Here is a 21546-nt window from a genome sequence, read left to right as displayed (position 1 = left end):
GGCTACCACTGAGGGGCCTACATGCCAAGCTCTCTGCTCCCAGTGCTGGAACAGAACTACTGCCAGGGAAGAAAAGATGGAAGATGAAGAGGAAGAGGAGGACTAGCCAGTGGTATAATGGAGTAAAGCAAGGGTGCGCCTGGGAAGTAAGCCTGATGATTAATTATGAGTTATTTGTCATGGTGGAATATTTCAATAAAATGCAGTTACTTCTAAAAGGAAACACATAAAAGTATCCAGTAGAACCCTAAAATTAAACGTACCTTCTTTCGCGGTAGTTTCTTCCAAACATGAAGCAGAGGAAGCAAGCAAATAAAAAAAGTAAATTAAAGCATGTTCATGACAAAAAAATAGTTTAGGCACTGGAATGCTAATAATTGTATGAAGCATAATCATTATAAACCATTTGAAATTCAAACACTTATTTCGCTTAATCAACTTTGTATTACCTTTCTTCGCAGCTGAATAATAACCAAGGGTTTTGCATATAAAATAGTCATTTTATTTGTCTATGTAAAAACATAAGGTAATGGATTTCCTCTAGAAATGTGATTTATCTTTAAGGATTTTTTGGAATGAATGTCAGTCTTGATCAGATTATCAAAGGGGAAATTTACAACTGAAGTGCATTTCCCAGCAAGTGGGCCAAGAATCCGTAAATGGGATTATTTGATCAGTAAGGGAATCAAGGGTTACGGGAAAAGGTCAGGAAAGTTGACACGTGGAACGTTGGATCAGGCTGATCCTATTGAAGGGCAGAACAAGCTCGAGGGGCCAAGCAGCCTTTTCCTAATTCTTATGGTCTTAATTGTATCATCTTAATTCTCTCCTTGTTATCATGCTCACATCCCCGGCTACACTTTTCCAATGATCAACATTAGCTTCAGGAACAGCACCTTATCTTTCAGTTGGGCATTTCAAAGCTTTCTGGACTCAACATTGAGTTCAACAATTTCAAACTGTAAACTCTGTTCCCCATTTTGGTTTCTTTTCTGAGCACGTTGTTGTTTTTTCTCTTATTTTTTGTTCTCAGTCAGCAGCACACCTGCTCCAGGCACATCTGTTTCTTTATTTCTTTTATTCCCCCAGCACCATTCCCTTTGGCTTTGTAAGGCTCTTCTGTCATTCAATCTCTACCTTCCACTCTGTCACTGACTTTCCCCATGTCTTTGTCCCATCCACCCCTCCACATCTCCAACTTTTGCCACGTCTTACGAAAGGTCATTAGCCTCAAATGCTAACTTTGTTTCTCTCTTCACAGATGCTGCTTGACCTGCTGATTATTTCCATCATCTTCTGTTTTTATGTTAGGGAGGCAATAGCAGAGGCAGAGGGAAACTGGAGCACCTGAGGAAACCCACACAGACACAAGGAGAATGTACAAACTCCACACAGACAATGATATTGTCCCTAGTCATCCAGAGACCCAAAGTAATGCTCAGGGATCAGGGTTTGAATTCCACCAGAGATGGAGAAATTTAAATCAATTAAACCTGGAATTAAATGCCTAATAATGAACATGAAATCATTGTTGTAAAAATAAAAATCGAACTGGTTCACTAATGCTCTGGGGAAGTGAATCATAGAATCACAAAGTCCTACAGTGTGGAAGAAGGGCATTTGGTCCATCAAGTCTGCACCGAACACAATCCCAATCAAGCCCTAGATGGAGTCGAGAAAATGTTTCCATTAGTAAGAGAGACTAGGAATTGAGGGCACAGCCTCAGAATAAAGGGATGATCCTTTAGATCCAAGATAGGGAGTAATTTCTTCACCTGGAGGGTGGTGAATCTACGGAGTTCCATAGAACTCATTGCCACAGAAGTCTGTGGAGGCCAGGACATTGTGCGTATTTAAGGCAGAGACGGATAGATTCTTGATTGGTAAGGGGATCAAAGATTACGGGGAAAAGGCGGGAGAATAGGTTGAGAAATTTATCAGCTACGATTGAATGGTGGAGCAGACTCGATGGGCCAAATGGCCTAAATCTGCTCCTGTACCTTATAGTATTTTGCCGAGCTCAACGTTGAGTCAGTAAGGGTGCAAAGTTGAAAGGTGAGGTGCTGTTTCTCCTGTTGAGTTGCATTGGAACACTGCAGCAAGTCAAAGACAACAGGAGCACTAAACTGACAAATGATGTGAGAAAAGTTCCAGTTGGGCTTTGATGATTCGCCATAATTGGTCTTTAGTTTACCTCAACTGACTACCAGCTGCTGGCGAGCAGGTAACTGGACTGCCCAATCTGACCTCTAACTAAATGCTTTCGGGGTGCAGCCATTCTGGCAAGCCAGCATGTAGGCTGACGGTGTAAAATTAGCATTTAATCTCCTGAGAAATCAGCAAATAAAATTTAACTTCAATCTGTAAATGTTCCATATTGTTTCATTTCATGTCAAAGTCATTCACATTGCTACTTACTCCAGTACTTAATACATCCCAATAGATACTTTAGAAGAGGATATATTAGAATACACAAATAAAGCTTTTGCCAATCTTCCACTAAATTTATGGTGACTGATTGGAGGAAGTTCTTCAGGAATTTCCTGGCATTAGTAAATTTTAACGTTTCATGAGCAAGGCTGGCGCAACTACTGGGCAAGCCAGGCGGTTGCCCAGGAGAGCAAGACTTGGGGAATGGCAGCCACAGCACTAGCAGAAACCTGAACTTTCATAAGAACATAAGAACATAAGAAATAGGAGCAGGAGTAGGCCATCTGGCCCTTCGAGCCTGCCCCGCCATTCAATAAGATCATGGCTGATCTGTCGTGGCTCAGTTCCACTTTCCCGCCCTCTCCCCATAACCCTTAATCCCCTCTCTTATCAAAAACCCATCAACCCGCTTCTTAAAAATATTTAGCGAGGCAGCCTCCACCACTTCAACGGGCAGAGAATTCCAGAGATTCACCACCCTTTGAGTGAAGAAGTTCCTCCTCAACTCCGTTCTGAACTTTCCGAAACTTTAAAATGAAATGAGCCACTTCTCATGAGTCCCTAGAGATGAGGCATTCTGCAGTTTTAGTTTAATCAGTCCGGAATTTTCCAGAACAGGCAATTACAGCCTTTTTCCTACTTCTGCATTCCTCCCCACCCCACTGCACCAGCATGCTTGTTAATGATAGCCTCCCGACCATTTCCCTCGACATGCCCGTGCTCACAGACCAGACTATCTAAGTGGTCCCTTTCCTTCCCTCGCTCAACATGTGTTCACTGATTTGCCAATCATTTCCTTCCTTTCATTTTTTAAAATTTATTTGTTGGACATGGGCTTCGCTGGCTGGCCAGCATTTATTACCCATCCCGAGATACTCAAGTGCAATTGAGAGTCAACCACATTGCTGTGGCTCTGGAGTCACATGTAGGCCAGGCCAAGTAAGGATGACAGATTTCCTTCCCTAAAGGACATTAGTGAACCAGATGGGTTTTTCCAATAATCGACAGTCATCAGTAGATTCTTAATTCCACATTTTTTTTATTCAATTCAAATTCCACCATCTGCTGTGGCAGTATTCAAATTTGCGTCCCTAGAACATTAGCTGAGTTTCTGGATTAATCATTTAGCGATAATACCACTGGCCCATTATCTGCCTTGCAACCCAATGACGTTCTCTCTTCTCTGCCAACACTGTTTGTGCTTTCGATGCACTGTTAGTTTTGATATTTTGATACTCAGGTGCTGGTGTCCACCCTTTAGCTCATTTTGCCTTCTTCCACTCATTATGTGCCAAGCACACGAGAAATAGGAGCAGAAGTAAACCAGATGGTCCCTTGAGCCTGCTCCATCACTCAATACAATCATGGCTGATCTTGGGCTTCAACACCATTTTCACACTTACTTTCCATACCTCTTAATTCCCTGAGAGACCGAAGGTCTCTCTATCCCAGTCTTGAATGCATTTAACATTTGCTGGGAATAACTTTTGGGAACAATTGATGCTAGTTGACTAAAACTAGGAGTTCTGTGTCTTTGAATTCAACCATTTGGAAAGCTTCTGGGTGATCTTGTGATGATGTAGGTTGAGATCTCATGAGACGCGTGGGAGCTCAGTGAATATAGTGACTGGTGCTAAGGGAACATGATGCTTAAGCTCTCATTGCTCTGCCCCTGGAGATCAGAGGGAGGGCTGAGGGCAGGCTGCAAATAGCAGAAGGTGGCATGGTGGCCCAGTGGTTAGCACTGTTGCCTCACAGCGCCAGGAACCTAGGTTCAATTCCAGTCTCGTGTCACTGTCTGTGTGGAGTTGCACATTCTCCCTGAGTCTGCGTGGGTTTCCTTCAGGTGCTTGGGTTTCCTCCTACATTTCAAAGATGTAGGGGTCAGGTTGATTGGCCATAATAAATTGTCTCTTAGTGTCAGGAGAATAGTAGGATAAATATGTGGGATTACGGGAATAGGGTGTGGGTGGGATTGTGATCAGTACAGACTAGATGGGCCAAATGGCCACCTTCTGCATTGTAGGGATTCTGTGATAATAACCACCCATGAGATTGATAATTTTTAGCAGTTGTGTGAGAGAGGAACCATTTTTGTGCATTCATTTTTGAAAGTTAATTGTGTGGAGGTCACTGAAGGTTCACCTCAGGTGGGAAATACTCCTGCACCCATCTTGTTCTTGGGATCTCCACGCCCCACTAAGCTATTAGAGAATTAAATGCTATTTACTTAAATGAAACAATGCGACAATTCAGAGTTTGCAATAGTCTGCCCGCCTTTGGTCTGGCCCCCATATCAGGGCCAACATTCAGCCCTGGGAATCCACACATGCAGAATAATATGAAAATCCAGAAGTTATCAGTAATTTGCTGCTTCTCCACAAGTTGCGTTGCTCAGGTCTCCCCAGAATGAAATCCTTAAGCAATCAGAGGATAAATGGAAACCTCCACTTTAACCCTGTATTTGTACTGAAAAATGTAAAAGGTTACATGCAAGTAAGTTTTTAACATGATTACTGCAACCTCTCTTATTGATTCTGAAAAGTTTACTTGATTTTTGTCAATTTCAACTTACTTTTTTAAAGTAACTTTATTTCTAAAAGCCTGTTTTGAATATTTTGACCTGGGTTTTTGCAAAGCAGAGGGCTTCTCCATCATTGAAAGAATTGCAGACAAGCCCAGAAATAAGCCTGCACATTTACCATGGTTAATCCACATGACCTACACATCATCGGACACTAAGGGAGAATTTATCTTGGCCAAACCACCTAATCTACACATCTTTGGACCGTGGGAGGAAACCCAAGCGGATACTGTATGGAGTTTTCACATTCTCCCCATGTCTGCGTGGGTTTCCTCCAGACAGAAAGAGAGAGTAGGATACTGAAAGTTAGTGATCAACCATGATCACATTGAGTGGTGGGGCAGGCTCGAAGGGCCGAATGACTGCCCCTGCCCCTGCTTTCTATGTTTCTTCTGTGTGTTCTGGTTTCCTCCCATGCAGACACAAGGAGAATATGCAAACTTCATACTGACAGTCACCCAAGGCTGGAATCAAGCTCGGGTCCCTGGTGCTGTGGTTGGCTTCCAGGGGGAAAGGGGCATGAGAATTTGTCTATTGACTCCCTTTGGGGCAGAGTGCAACTACAACAGCAGCCATGTCATCACAAGGATTAGTATCGCGCAGGCCACTGACATTCCAAAAGTGTATTCAGGAATCTTGATCACTCAGGTGGAACTCTGCAATGTGCCCCAATAAGATATCCAGAATTAGGATGTGTGCTGCACAGCAGAGAAGCCCTACAACTCAAAGAAGACCCATGGGCAGAGTTCCAACTTCTAAGTAGGAGGATAATGAAAAGGAGGAGAAGGAAGTAACCCTTGTCCATTCAGATGATTCTGAAATGGAAGAGGAGGTCGGCAATGTCAGAACAGCTGGGGGGCATGGTCATATTGCCAGGGACGACTTTATGCAGGAAGGGCTCAGCACTAGACATGTCCTTGTATGGAATAAATTCAACAGGATCCTTCAATCTCACACTTGCCATCAAAAAGTCACTGCTGAGCAACTTGCAATTCAGAACCATTTACACCAATATCACAATTACTCAGGGAAATGCCTAACTTTGACATGCTTCATGTTCTTTTGTTCAACAAGTGCGATATAAAACAGAATAAAAAAAGAATACTGGCGATGAGGAGCAGATCAAATCCCTTCTTGAGTAAATGAAGGAAAAGAAAATCGGTGCTGCAACTGGAAACTTTGGTACTAGTGATGTTGGGGCAGTATCAACAGCAAGTCGTATGAATGCACGTGGCATTAGATCAGTAAGGTTGTTAGGCAGAAAAGAGGAAGGTCCATTGCGAACATGTGAGGAATTCAGGCTGCAGGGCTCATCACGAGTGCAGTTAAATGAGGCACAGAGGTAGAGTAAACAAAAAGAGAGATTTTGTGCATTGCATCAAATCCAAGAAAAGCTGCTGCAGTTGGCTGATATTGTGATCTAAAAAATAAGCGAGAGCTTTGAGATTAAGAGAAGTAGCTGGAGGAATGTTACTGAGCTGGTCTCGGCACCTCTGTAACATGGCAGGTAAGTGTGGCGCCATTGGTCCATTTGGGAAAAATCCAAGAATTGGACATTATCTGCAGAAATATTTCAGTATTATATCTAGAAAACATGATCTCAGAGGATGTCGTAGTCCCTGCTTTTCTTAGCACCATTGGCAGTAAAACATTTAACTTACTCCAGAGTCTGGTCCAGCCGAAGAAACCCAGTAGCAAAATGTATCAAGAATTAACAAAAATACTGGAGTATCATTATTCACCAAAATCATTAATTGTTGTGGAGCATTTGAAGTTCCATAAGAAAAATCAGCTAGAAGGAGAAAATATGGCACAATTTGTTGTGCCCCAGAGCATCTCATGGAGCATTGTCAATTTGGTGACTCTCTGGAGATACGATCAGAGACTGTCTGGTTTGTGAGCTGAGGAATGAGGTTGCAGAGATTGCTAACTGAACAAAATTTAAGTCTGAAAACAGCTTAGAGATAGCCGTTTAAATGGAGCTTGCTGCTAACATGGCTTCTCAGCTCAGAGCAAGCACGAAGATCCATAAGATGCCCAGAGAAAGTCTACCCAGTAACAAACATGTCATCGCTGTGCAAAAACTGGCCATTCACAGGCTGAGCACTGGAGTAAAGCCAGCCATTTCAGGTGCCAGTACAATATTTAGTCTATGTGATCGATAGCAAGAGTTTACACAAGGCACCTAAGAAGAGGAGGTGATTATGAAGGCTCCATAACCAATGCATGTAACATAGTTAAGATCATTCCGAGATTAATTATTATGGCAAAGTTATTTTGAATCTAGCAACCCTACTTAAGCCATTGCATAATTGGCATATAATAAGCATAGCAATGGACACCAGAGTGTGAAAAAGCATATCAGTCAGTCATGAAGTCCTGAAAAAGTCAGAAGTGTTGGTACATTTCAACCTGAAGTTACCAGTATAACTTGCCTGTGATGCCTTGCCATGTGGAGTTGGAGTGGTGGCCTCACCACATATTACCATCAGGGGAAGAAAGACCAATAGCATTCCCATTGTGCACTTTGATGGGTGTTGAATCAAATTATATCCAGTTGGAGAAAGAGGCACTGAGCATTATCTTTGGGGCGCAGAAATTTCACCCACACCTCTTCGTGGTCACGTCACATTGCTGACACACCACTCTCCATTAACAAATATTTTGGGCCACATAAAGGCTTTCCATCATTTGTTGCAAGAGATTTCAACAAAGCTCTTTAATATTATCTGCACATTCCTGCAAAATAAAGTGCTGCCAGAGACAATGCCAATGCTGATGCATTGTCACACTTTCCCAACTGGTCAAGAATCAGCCAGTAGTGCTTCCAATATCTTCTGTTTTTCTCAGATAGAATACATTCTAGTGACTGCAGCTCAAGTCCAACAATAATCCTGTGATAGGGAAGGTAGTGGAAATGGTGTTTAAGGGGAGGATAGTGGGAATCCATCCCAGATTAAAGCCAGTACAGAGTATTTGTGTGAGAGAGAGAGAGAGAGACAGAGTTGCGTGTGCGCGTGTGAGAGAGAGAGAGAGAGAGAGAGAGAGAGACAGAGTTGCGTGTGCGCGTGTGAGAGAGAGAGAGAGAGAGAGAGATGCGTGAGCGCGTGAGAGAGAGAGAGAGAGATGCGTGAGCGCGTGAGAGAGAGAGAGAGAGATGCGTGAGCGCGTGAGAGAGAGAGAGAGAGATGCGTGAGCGCGTGAGAGAGAGAGAGAGAGATGCGTGAGCGCGTGAGAGAGAGAGAGAGAGATGCGTGAGCGCGTGAGAGAGAGAGAGAGAGATGCGTGAGCGCGTGAGAGAGAGAGAGAGAGATGCGTGAGCGCGTGAGAGAGAGAGAGAGAGATGCGTGAGCGCGTGAGAGAGAGAGAGAGAGATGCGTGTGCGCGTGAGAGAGAGAGAGAGAGATGCGTGTGCGCGTGAGAGAGAGAGAGAGAGATGCGTGTGCGCGTGAGAGAGAGAGAGAGAGATGCGTGTGCGCGTGAGAGAGAGAGAGAGATGCGTGTGCGCGTGAGAGAGAGAGAGAGATGCGTGTGCGCGTGAGAGAGAGAGAGAGATGCGTGTGCGCGTGAGAGAGAGAGAGAGATGCGTGTGCGCGTGAGAGAGAGAGAGAGATGCGTGTGCGCGTGAGAGAGAGAGAGAGATGCGTGTGCGCGTGAGAGAGAGAGAGAGATGCGTGTGCGCGTGAGAGAGAGAGAGAGATGCGTGTGCGCGTGAGAGAGAGAGAGAGATGCGTGTGCGCGTGAGAGAGAGAGAGAGATGCGTGTGCGCGTGAGAGAGAGAGAGAGATGCGTGTGCGCGTGAGAGAGAGAGATGCGTGTGCGCGTGAGAGAGAGAGATGCGTGTGCGCGTGAGAGAGAGAGATGCGTGTGCGCGTGAGAGAGAGAGATGCGTGTGCGCGTGAGAGAGAGAGATGCGTGTGCGCGTGAGAGAGAGAGATGCGTGTGCGCGTGAGAGAGAGAGATGCGTGTGCGCGTGAGAGAGAGAGATGCGTGTGCGCGTGAGAGAGAGAGATGCGTGTGCGCGTGAGAGAGAGAGATGCGTGTGCGCGTGAGAGAGAGAGATGCGTGTGCGCGTGAGAGAGAGAGATGCGTGTGCGCGTGAGAGAGAGAGATGCGTGTGCGCGTGAGAGAGAGAGATGCGTGTGCGCGTGAGAGAGAGAGATGCGTGTGCGCGTGAGAGAGAGAGATGCGTGTGCGCGTGAGAGAGAGAGATGCGTGTGCGCGTGAGAGAGAGAGATGCGTGTGCGCGTGAGAGAGAGAGATGCGTGTGCGCGTGAGAGAGAGAGATGCGTGTGCGCGTGAGAGAGAGAGATGCGTGTGCGCGTGAGAGAGAGAGATGCGTGTGCGCGTGAGAGAGAGAGATGCGTGTGCGCGTGAGAGAGAGAGATGCGTGTGCGCGTGAGAGAGAGAGATGCGTGTGCGCGTGAGAGAGAGAGATGCGTGTGCGCGTGAGAGAGAGAGATGCGTGTGCGCGTGAGAGAGAGAGATGCGTGTGCGCGTGAGAGAGAGAGATGCGTGTGCGCGTGAGAGAGAGAGATGCGTGTGCGCGTGAGAGAGAGAGATGCGTGTGCGCGTGAGAGAGAGAGATGCGTGTGCGCGTGAGAGAGAGAGATGCGTGTGCGCGTGAGAGAGAGAGATGCGTGTGCGCGTGAGAGAGAGAGATGCGTGTGCGCGTGAGAGAGAGAGATGCGTGTGCGCGTGAGAGAGAGAGATGCGTGTGCGCGTGAGAGAGAGAGATGCGTGTGCGCGTGAGAGAGAGAGATGCGTGTGCGCGTGAGAGAGAGAGATGCGTGTGCGCGTGAGAGAGAGAGATGCGTGTGCGCGTGAGAGAGAGAGATGCGTGTGCGCGTGAGAGAGAGAGATGCGTGTGCGCGTGAGAGAGAGAGGTGCGTGTGCGCGTGAGAGAGAGAGGTGCGTGTGCGCGTGAGAGAGAGAGGTGCGTGTGCGCGTGAGAGAGAGAGGTGCGTGTGCGCGTGAGAGAGAGGTGCGTGTGCGCGTGAGAGAGAGAGGTGCGTGTGCGCGTGAGAGAGAGAGATGCGTGTGCGCGTGAGAGAGAGAGATGCGTGTGCGCGTGAGAGAGAGAGATGCGTGTGCGCGTGAGAGAGAGAGATGCGTGTGCGCGTGAGAGAGAGAGATGCGTGTGCGCGTGAGAGAGAGAGATGCGTGTGCGCGTGAGAGAGAGAGATGCGTGTGCGCGTGAGAGAGAGAGATGCGTGTGCGCGTGAGAGAGAGAGATGCGTGTGCGCGTGAGAGAGAGAGATGCGTGTGCGCGTGAGAGAGAGAGATGCGTGTGCGCGTGAGAGAGAGAGATGCGTGTGCGCGTGAGAGAGAGAGATGCGTGTGCGCGTGAGAGAGAGAGATGCGTGTGCGCGTGAGAGAGAGAGATGCGTGTGCGCGTGAGAGAGAGAGATGCGTGTGCGCGTGAGAGAGAGAGATGCGTGTGCGCGTGAGAGAGAGAGATGCGTGTGCGCGTGAGAGAGAGAGATGCGTGTGCGCGTGAGAGAGAGAGATGCGTGTGCGCGTGAGAGAGAGAGATGCGTGTGCGCGTGAGAGAGAGAGATGCGTGTGCGCGTGAGAGAGAGAGATGCGTGTGCGCGTGAGAGAGAGAGATGCGTGTGCGCGTGAGAGAGAGAGATGCGTGTGCGCGTGAGAGAGAGAGATGCGTGTGCGCGTGAGAGAGAGAGATGCGTGTGCGCGTGAGAGAGAGAGATGCGTGTGCGCGTGAGAGAGAGAGATGCGTGTGCGCGTGAGAGAGAGAGATGCGTGTGCGCGTGAGAGAGAGAGATGCGTGTGCGCGTGAGAGAGTTGCGTGTGCGCGTGAGAGAGTTGCGTGTGCGCGTGAGAGAGTTGCGTGTGCGCGTGAGAGAGTTGCGTGTGCGCGTGAGAGTTGCGTGTGTGAGAGAGTTGCTTGTGTGTGAGAGAGTTGCGTGTGTGTGAGAGAGTTGCTTGTGTGTGAGAGAGTTGTTTGTGTGACAGCACTGTGTGTCTCTGACAGCACTTTATTTTGCAGGAATGTGTAGATAATATATGTGTGTGTGTGTGTGTGTGTGTGTGTGCGCGCGCGCGTGTGTGCACGAGAGTGATGTGTGTGTGTAAGAGAGTGATGTGTGTGTGAGAGACAGAGAGTGTGTGTAAGATAGTGTATGTCAGGATTGTGCCAGTCATGTGTGTGGGTAAGGAACGCACTGCAGTTGTCCCCATTGCATTCATGGGAGTGGCCTAAGCTGTCTTGGTGACATCAGTTGCACGTTGATTTTGCAAGCCCATACGAGGGGCATATGTTCATGGTTGCCATAGATGCACATTCCAAACAACTAGAAGTTGAAATCAACAACTGTGGAACAAACCATCAAAAATTCAATGAGATTTTCAGTAGTTTGGAAAACCAAACAAAATCGTGAGTGATAATGGACCACAAATTCACGGTCAAGAATTTGAAGACTATGTAAAGGTGAGTGGTACCCAACACATAAAATCAGCACCTTACCACCCATCAATGAATTGATTAGCCAAAAGGTCTGTCCAGACCCTGGAGCATTCACTGAAAGTCTCTAAGGACCAGGGTTCATTAAATCACCATGTAAGCAGTTTTTTGGTGATGTAACGCAGTACCACAAACGCAGAGTTCTCCAACTTTGCTACTTTCCAGCCTATGATTACTTGTTGTCATGGGACCTCAAAGGTAAAGTGTTATATATTTGGGGCCGTTTATGTGTTATTGCATTATCTGGTCATGTGTATAGTTTATGATGTTATTGGCTGCTTCACAAGCTTTGCAGCACTCTAGATCAAACCTTTGTAGAGTTAATAGCTATTCAATAAATTTGTGATGCTGTTTGCACACACCCCATATGCTATGACTTCATCTTCTTTTGTCCTACAAGTGAAATATGTAATATCCCTGATACTACACTTGGTCAAAAGTGGCTTTGATGCCAAGGACAGTCACTCTCAACTCACGTCTTGAGCTCAGTGCTTTTGTTCATGTTTGGACTATGATTAGTTTCTTAATCTGCTTGCTGACATCACCCTAGATATGGCAACAGATATAAACTGTCACTGGGGAAGAAGTCCCATGGCACTGAGACCATTAGATCATTTTGGGCATATTTTTACCAAAGTCAATGAGCCATTGCTTCACTACTAACTGCAATATCTAGCCCCAAATATATAGTTGATTGGTAAACTTCCCTCCCTAGAGCATGGGCTCATGAAATTAGATCTGAAGTCTTATGTGACTACTATTTATTTTAGTTAATGAAGGAAACAAAATATATCCTCTTAATGAGTCTATCACAACAGTGCAGAAAGAGGCCATTCAGCCCAATGAGTCTGCACCAATTCTCCGAAGAGCAACACAATGAAAAAATTCTGTCAGCATAAATATAGTTGTTATCTTATCAATAATGTAAACATGATCTCAAGGAAGTTACGCAGCAATACAAGGGCAAAGTTTTGATACTTACTTGTAAAAAAATGCTGCAACAGCCAAGATTAGGATTGCCATAAGGATGGTCCCTGCAATGGCACCTATGATAATATTGGTTCGAACTGACCCTGAGACAATGAGGAAGGAACACAACTAATTAATCTCCTAAGAAGTCAGTTAGCAACGATTTAAAGTTGACTCATACGTATTCCGTATTGTTTTCCTTCACATTAAAGCCATCTCACATTGCCACTCACTCCTTTCTTGTCATTATGATACTTTAGAACTGGATGTATAAAGATACCTAAACGAGGCTCCTGCTGGTCTTCTGCCAAAATTACAGTGACTGGTCAGTGGAACTCCCCCAGGAAATTCCAGGTATTTATGCATTTTAATAGATTTCATGAGGTATCTACGAGTTACCAGTCTGTTATATTTCCTGATTCATCTTCAATGCTATTAAATCTTAAATATGACTATTTGCAATTTCATACAATCTAATGTACTGAACAATTCCTTTCTTTTCCATCTAATTATGCAAAACAGCAGAATTAGTAATCCTTTAAAAATAACTAAGGGGTTACACAAAATGTTAATATTAAGAGTCAGTTAGAGTATTTAAATGTTCATATAAGAAACTATTAGGGTTGCATGAGCTATTTAACTTTATGGTTATATCTCATTTAGGTAGAGGTGTCAGAATATGTGCATTACATTGGTAATTCACAGTGTGTAACCTAAATTCATGGTAAATTAATAAAATCCATTAACTACCACCTTAAAAAAACACCCAGGATTTGCAAGTTCCAGGTCTGCGCAGGTCATAGGAATTCTGAGAATAGGGACTACAAATTTCAAGTAAGTTTGTTTCTTCATAATTACACCTAATTCTTAAAAATGCACTGAATCACCAACACAAAACACAGCACTAGTTAAAAAATAAAAGATGTGAACTTCTGTACTATTATTAGATACAACTTCAGATTGTGATATTGGATAGAATTACCTACAAAAATACAAAATAAACAACAGAATATGGCACACAGGACAGCACATATTTCACCACATTATGTTAACTCAGCATTATTATAATTATGCAACTCTTCTTGATGCTCTGTAAGTTAAAGCTTAAAAAAATAAACTTCTTTGATTCAGAGTTTCCATCTCATTGTGAAGGCTTCAGGCCAATCCACATCCAACAACCTGCTCTGAAAATTCTGCTTAGATTTTTATAGCTGTCACAAATTGCACATCAGCAGCTGAGATTATCAACAACATTCCAAAACAAACAACAACGTTCTAAATTAAATAACCGACAATGTTCGAAAAGAAAGTCAATTAACCGATTCTCTCAATGTTAAAGGATGGACCGTTCAAAATAATTCCAGGGTCCAGAAATGCATCTCCCCCAAAACTAGTCAGTTTGTTCTTCGAACATACCCTATCTGTTTGTCAAGTTTTTACAAAGTCTGTCGATTAGTTTTGAGATATATTGTTCACAAGCAGACTAACATACTAACAACCTGTGTAAAAGCATTGGCCAGAACTTTATACTTTCCCCACCCCAGTGCAGGCTCTGAGCAAGGGGGGGGGTTTGATCATCTGGTTGTGAATTTATTCTGGGGCAGCCCTCAGTGGAGAAACTCACTTTTACCACCATTTAATGCCCTCTTAAGGTTCTTTTCCTGCTCAACCTGTAACGTGACCATCCACCTCTCAGTCCAAACCCTATCTCCCAATGGGACCTGACCAGATCCCCCTTCTATTCTTGCAACCACGCCCCCGCCCCCCCCCCCCCCCCCCACCACCACCCCACACCATCTGCTCCAAAGCCCCTTTCGGCTCTGGCCATACCCCTCCAGTATGACCCACCCCTCCACTCTGCCTCTCCCCTCCCTCTCTACTCTGAATCCCCATTTGTTCTGGACAACCTCCTCCACTCTGACCCAAACCCCCGGTCCAGATTGCCCCCTGCCCCTACCAGTCTGGTACACCACCCTGTGGCCCCTGCCCCCCCCCCCCCATCCTCACCCTCCCCTCCAGGCCAGCCCCTCCAGTCTGCCTCAACCCCACCCAAACCTCCCTCCACTCTGAATCTCCCCTGATGGCCTAAACCACTTATCTTTGAAATTTACCTGCTCTCTTTAATTTGTGCCGTGAAACATCCCCTTTGCAGCAGCAAGTAAAAAGGGGCATTCCTTACCTCTCTGCGTCTCAGGTTACTCCATACCGATGCTGCGTGGGGGTGGACTCTCAAGAGTCAGGTAGGTTGGACGAGACAGCAGCTTTCAAATCTCAGTGAAGGTAAGTTCATTTGAAGTGGCAATCTGACAGAGACTGCCACTCTGCACAAGTTACAGGACATTGTTTTAAACTTAAATTCTGACATTTTTTAAATTCCTACCAACAGCTGGAGAAATGTGACCCACACTTACAATAGTTTATCTTCAGTGCCAGGATGGTTATTTACAGTAAGTAACTCTCATCAAGTCATATAAGGTCATTTAGACTGAACTGGACAACCACGTTCTGTATTGAGTTTAGTTCATAGTTACCTCGCAAATTCAGCAACCGTACACCATTCTGATAATATTTCAATGGTGAGCCAGTCAGCAAACTGCCATTGTGACAGACTGCAACCTTTGGACATCTGTGCTTAACTGCGCATCTGTCAGGATTTGCACGCAATGTTTACCTTACCGATATTTTGTCAGCAAATTACAGCCCAACATACTGCATTTCCAGTGATACTAACAAAATAAGAGTTTATAAAACCACACAATTAATATGCATCATGTAATTACATTTTATAATGCTAGTATTCGATATGCATATGAGTAGAAAATGTATGTTTTAACACAAATTAGATTTAGGCACACTGTGTGCACCTTATTCTAAATCAAAATGCAGGAGATGTTGTTTTATTAAATTCCCTTTGTCTTTCTGGATTAGAACTGTGTTTGTGAAAGAATTCTATTAATGAGTCACCTTCCCGCAGGCAAAATGCAATTACATTCTGATCGTGTCTGCTCTTCTAATTAGCAAATTTATTATGTTAATAAAACTATTTCTTATCTGCCTAAACCAGCTAAGGCCACAGTTAATTTACTGTAATCATTGCAAATAATCTGTTAGACTAATAAAAATTAACTGCTATTTTCTTGTCTCCACAGCAGCAACAGTGTCTTGCCATCCCTTGACAAAGGCTTCTTTTCATTTCTGTGAATAGTCTTTTCCACCATGTTTCTTTTTGTTGCAGTTTAGTTGCCAACTCTCCAGCAGAAAGCTAACCCAGTAGAGTGATTTTTATCAACTCTACTTAGAAAATGATCTTTCCATTGTGTTAAATCATGACAACCAAAATGAAGACTCACCCCTGCTCTGAGCACAGGTAACACCTTGGCATCATTTGCGTAATGCACGGTTCCAAAGTTAGCCCTGTTAAACTCCCTCTCTTCTACCTGTATTACATTAGTTGGGTTCACACAGTTGTAGTTTAATTCCGGCAGCCCCGTGGAACTGGGGTGGCATCAGCCACAAAATGCACTTCACCAGTCAGCAGCCCAACAGTCAAAAATCAAAGCCCTTGTAATTCTCCTTGGAAGATGGAAATGTAAAAAAAAAAATCACACTGGCAGCATTAAATTGCAATATAATCTGTATGGGACAGATGGATGTGCCTCAATTTTAACCCACTAGCTCCCACAAAGAAGGAGGAGGTTTTAGGAGGGGGTCAAACACTCGATCACGCAATCTGATCCCAACCTGTTACATTTCTTGACATGTTATTACTTATGTTATGAGTGACAAAGGCTCCCACTGCAGGGAACTGGACACATTTAACTGAATACGTTCAAAAAGGCCCAACTTCCGATCAAGAATACAGAAGAAATCCTCCAGCACAGAACAGAAATCCACGTTAAGTGCAGCAATAAAGATCATTGCAAAATACATCCCCGCCGCGCCCCCCCTGCACTACCTGCCCTCCCCTTTTCACAATATCAACCGTCGTATTCAGTAAGTGTTTAAAAGTCTCAAAAATTTTGAGCATGCTAATGACTGGATGAATATGGATGCGGATGAAGTAGGTAGATGAGTAAGGTGGGATGGGGGGAGAAGGTGAGTATGAGTGATCAAGTTGGGTAGTTGGCAGGTGGGTAGGTGGATGAGCAGGGGGGATGGAATTGCTGAGTGATCAAGGCCTTGTTGGGGGTTAATTGGGTGGTCAGGAGAATATTCACGTCTGGGTGGGAGAATGGTCGGGTGGACAGAGGGGGTGTTTGTTGGGTGAACAGAGAGTCAGGGAGTAGGGGAAATAGATGGGATATCGGGGATACTGTCAAGTGTTCAAGGGAATGGTTAGATGATCGGGGGGGGGGGTTGTCAGGTGGTTGGGGGGGGGGCGTTCAGTATCATGGGTGGTTGGATGAGGTGGGGGGAATAGTTGGAGGTGATTGGTGAGATGCCAGTTGTGAAGTTACCCAATGTTAAATGGGATTCTAAATCATACCATGGTGACTATCAATGTAAGTCTTACAGATTTGCCCCAAGTCTCCGACTCCAGCTCATTAGCAGAGTGTAGCAGGAAGCAAGGAATTATCCATCAGAAATGTTAACTTCCCGAGCAATTCCCATATATGTCCATGTGTCAGGCTATCTGCTGGATTCCTTTGTGCAACTCCCATCATATACATGGTATCTGATGATCTGGGGACCGGACAATTTGGGCTCTTATTTATTTCTTACTAAGCTGTATTACATTATTTATGTTATCCACACATGGGATGTGACACTCTGGAGTGAAAATGTTCCAGCTGCACTATCCCTTCAGACAGGAAGCAAAAGCAAAAAAATGGACCAATTTCCCATGCCCAAACATAAGTGTCAATACGATCTACTCCACCCTAGCCATGATGTTTAATCAGGTGCCCCAGCAGCTGTTTAAATCAGATGTTTTTTGTTAGGAGGGGTACAATATGGCTGGGGTTCTTCTGGCCCACTGCGCTGCTCGAGATATGTTGCTGGAGACACTAGCGAGGGACTTTTAGAGAGGTTTGTGACCAACTTAATGCCAGTCACAAATCTCCAAAGCGCTTTTATATAACACAATCAGCCCATGCTGGAAATCAGCACAGAGTTGATTATTGTATTGAAATTAGAATTTCAATACGATTAGCAGGCCCAGGAAAATATTCTATCCCCGCAAACATGTTCCCCATCCCCTGCCATGAGTCATTTCCTCCAGTGGTGTTAACAGGGAACAGGCGCCCTGACCCCGCTGGACAGAACAGAGAGAGGCCAGTTCTTTTTGGTGGAATCCTGGCCTGCGTTTTAGGACCTTCCTGAAATCAGGGGTGGAATTCTGCTACCGCTGCCAGTGAGAATGGAGAATTTGCCATTCAGCCAAAATTTTATCCACTGCAGCAGGATTGGAGGATCTCTGCTGTGGACAAAGTTGGAGTTTGCCCTGAGGAAAGCAGATGGCAGTTCTACGCCACTAAAATTTTCCTGCCATGGATGCAGCCAAAACTGCATTCTGTTTTGGATTTTGCAGCTCAGAAATGTTCTGACTTTGAAGAGGGAGTGACGTAGATTTACCAGAATGCTACAGGGGTTAGAAAGGCTGTATTATGAGGACATGTTGCATAAACTTGACTCACATTTCCTTAATATTAGAAAGTTGAAGGGTGATCTAATCAGGGTGTTTAAAATTATAAAGGGTTCAATAGTGTAATGCAGAGAAACTATTTCCTTTGGAGAGAGAATCTGACCCAAGGGGGAATAATCTTAAAATTAGGCCTAGGCCTGTTAGGAATGAGATCAGCACACATTTGTTCATAAAGGCATTAGATACAGGCTCAACTGAAAGTTCAAGACTGAGAATGATAGATTTTTGTTACGCAAAAGTAATAAGGAAGAGGAAACAAAAGTTACAGATTCGCCTTGATCTAATAGAATGGCAATAACAAATCTGAAGAGCTCAATGTCCTAGCCCTGTTTCCATAAATGGCACTGTTACCTATTGTGGAATGTTCATAGACATTGCAAAGGGCACACAATTCATTTACACAAACCTGATTCTTCTGTAGCTGTCTTTGGTGCATATATACTGCAGTCAGCACCATCCCACTGAAGGTCACAGGCACACTTTCCTTCATTACTGCAAATCTGTAAATGAAATGATAAAATGAGAGAGTATGCCGACAGTTTTACACCTGTTTTAAACTCTTTGTTGTAGCACATAACAACATTGACAATGAATCAAAAAGTGTAAGCAATATTCAATTTACCATTTACTCTCACATTAATATAGCTCTTAAGCAGTAGATGAAGTTAATTGATCGAAGCTTCCTGCTTTGCAAATGGGATATTTACCATTTTGTACTCTGCCTTCTGAAACCAGGCTTTTTATGTTAACATGGTTACCTGTAATTGACAGGATTTTAACCCGGTACCAAATGAGTAAAGTAGAATCTCAATGATTTCTTAATAGTTCAACCTCGACCCAAAGAATCTAAAATTATCAATGATCCAATTCCCCAATATATTGCAAAGAAAGGGTTAATCTGACTACCCTGAAGTATACCGGCTGGAATTTTCCAACCGCAGCCCGTCTACTGAGCTCAGAACTGAATAACATTTGAGATGTTACCGAACTAATTAAACACATTGTCAAAATTACTGCTGTTACCTGTATGTTTAATTTCTGTATCCTTAATATATATCTGAAATTCAATGTTGTGAACTTGACTTGAGGAGTAAATTATAAGGTCGCACACCTTTACCCTCTTCGTCTTACAAATATGACAAATTAGAACTTAAACTAGTTTACTTATAGAAGAGTAAGTAACCTGTTCTCGTTTCAACTAAGCCCTAATTATGAGTATAGATCCGTGTTCTGATTGGTCCAATGTTACATTTCTCAGGGCCTGTTAGAACAAGTGAGAATCTCTTGCACTCACTGCAAAACAAACCAACTAACAGCATTGAAAATGCTGTTCTAAATTTTGATGTTTTAGACTGATCAAGATCCATGGCACTTTCATTAACTAGTGCTCTCAGAATGGAATGGCAGAATAATACACATTGCGGCTGCATAAATAGTGCTCATGCTATGCCGATGTTTGAATCGGATGCAGTTGCGTGCTAAAAACTGTCCCATCGGCTGGCATGCCAGTTTCCCTGTTCCATTTTGCCCGTGGGCTTTTTTTTGTGGCGGCTTCAACGGAATTCTCTGCCCGTTGAAGTGGTGGAGGCTACCTCGCTAAATATATTTGAGTCACGGGTAGATAGGTTTTTGACAGACAAGGGAATTAAGGGTTATGGAGAGAAAGCGGGAAAGTGGAACTGATCCACTTCAGATCAGCCATGATCTTATTGAATGGCGGGGCAGGCTCGAAGGGCTAGATGGCCTACTCCTGTTCCTATTTCTCATGTTCTTATGTAGGCTGAGTGAGGAAGTAGGCCAACAGGGCTACACACCCACCCACACGTGACAGGTCGGCATGGATCATTAAAGTCTACTGAGGTCAATTAAAGGAAAACTACTGGAATGTTCTGGATGACACTCAGATCCCCATAGGCAGCAGGAGCCCGTTTAGCTTGACTGCCTCCTGATAACAGACTTGGGGTGGGAGTTGGGGGCAGGCAACATTTCAGACAGGTCCAGAAACCTTAGTTTGTGTGAGTACAGGAGCGGTCACAGGCAAGTTCAATCAATGTATTATTTAAATCATCAACTGGTAATGATATCCAGCCTACGAGCCAGAAAGAGTTCTATGTAAGAGATAGAACTTCTAATTCCTATAGATAACTTTGACGTCACTTTTAAGATCACATATAACCACATTTCAGCTACAACAGAAGTAAAACTCTCAGATAAATGCTTTTGCACTTTACAATTGTTGTGTAAATTCATTAAACTGCTGCATTCTCATGAAAGTGCATTCCAATAAATTCTCACTTTTGTAAAGTACTGTGTGCTCATAGGTTATCCCTGTGTAAATACGAGATACATAAGACTGTAAGAAATAGTAACAGCTCTGCCATTTAACAAGACTTCAACTCCATCTTCCTGCAGTATCCCCATGTCCTTTCATCCTCTAAGTACCCAAGATCTATCAGCCTCTGCCTTGAACACAGTCAATGACTGAGCATATACAGCTTTCTGGGGTAGAGAATTCCAAAAATTTACAACACTTTGAGATGAAGAAGTTCCTTCTCATCTCAGTCCTAAATGGTTGGACCCTTATTCTGTGACCCCGTGCTTTAGATTCTCCAGCCATAGGAAAAAAACTAAGCATCAAATTCCTCAAGAATTTTATATTTTTCCATCAGATCACTCCTCATTTGTCTAAGCTCGAGGAATATAGAACCTATTGTAATGATTTCCCAGGATAGAAATGTCAATTATTAGGGGACATAGATTTAAGGTAAAAAGGGGGAAAGTTTAAAGGAGATGTGAAAGACAAGTTTTTTTTTTACACAGAGGGTGGTAAGTGCCTGGAACACACTGCCAGAGGAGGTGGTAGAAGCAGATACAATAGCAACGTTTAAGAGGTATTTGACAGATACACAAATAGGCAGGGTGTAGAGAGGTACAGACCACGTACAGGCAAAAGATCTTTAGTTTAGAAAAGCATCATGTGTCGGTGCCGAAGGGGCTATTCCTGTGCTGTACTATTCTTTGTTCTTTGAAATTGTACTGTAACATGGAAGTCATCTTTTAAAACATTTGTCCTTTTTTTTAAATAATGAGCCTGAGTTGAACATGTATGCTCAGATTGTACTTAATTTTGAAATAGGTTAACTATCATTCCAAATATGACCTTATTCTTTCAGAAAAATAACTTTTGTATGTTAGTATGGTGCATTTAGTTCAGTTATGCACGTTAATCCATTAACACACTGTAGTTACAGATTCTTAATTAGTATTTGCAACTTGTAAATGATTATGAAGCATTCACTATTCTACGTACAGGTTACAGTATTTAATGAAAAGTTATGAAATGTCCAGATATATTTCACAGGTGAGAATAAATGATATAGATTACCCTCATCATCAGCACACAGTGAGCATTTTAAACCTTGCACGGGCGAAGAT

The 21546-nt window shown here is 44.0% G+C and overlaps 1 protein-coding gene across 5 annotated transcripts in view; it reads right to left on the bottom strand.

Annotated features, from left to right (window-relative positions):
- Nucleotides 1–21546, bottom strand: part of adam22 (ADAM metallopeptidase domain 22) — a 290976-nt gene that overhangs the window by 32158 nt on the left and 237272 nt on the right. For all 5 annotated transcript variants that reach the window (XM_080210663.1, XM_080210672.1, XM_080210680.1 and 2 more), the window contains exons 24-26: nucleotides 18518–18611; nucleotides 12481–12571; nucleotides 264–281 (exon numbers count right to left, since the gene is read on the bottom strand). In XM_080210663.1, coding sequence (XP_080066789.1) covers nucleotides 264–281; nucleotides 12481–12571; nucleotides 18518–18611 — 203 coding nt within the window. The remainder of the gene's footprint in view (nucleotides 1–263; nucleotides 282–12480; nucleotides 12572–18517; nucleotides 18612–21546) is intronic.

The sequence above is a fragment of the Carcharhinus amblyrhynchos genome, chromosome 2 (genome assembly GCF_965287045.1).
Source record: "Carcharhinus amblyrhynchos chromosome 2, sCarAmb.v2.hapA, whole genome shotgun sequence".
In the NCBI taxonomy this organism is placed as follows: domain Eukaryota; kingdom Metazoa; phylum Chordata; class Chondrichthyes; order Carcharhiniformes; family Carcharhinidae; genus Carcharhinus; species Carcharhinus amblyrhynchos.
The sequence above is the reverse complement of the archived record's forward strand: the minus strand, read 5'-3'. Positions and strand labels throughout refer to the sequence as shown.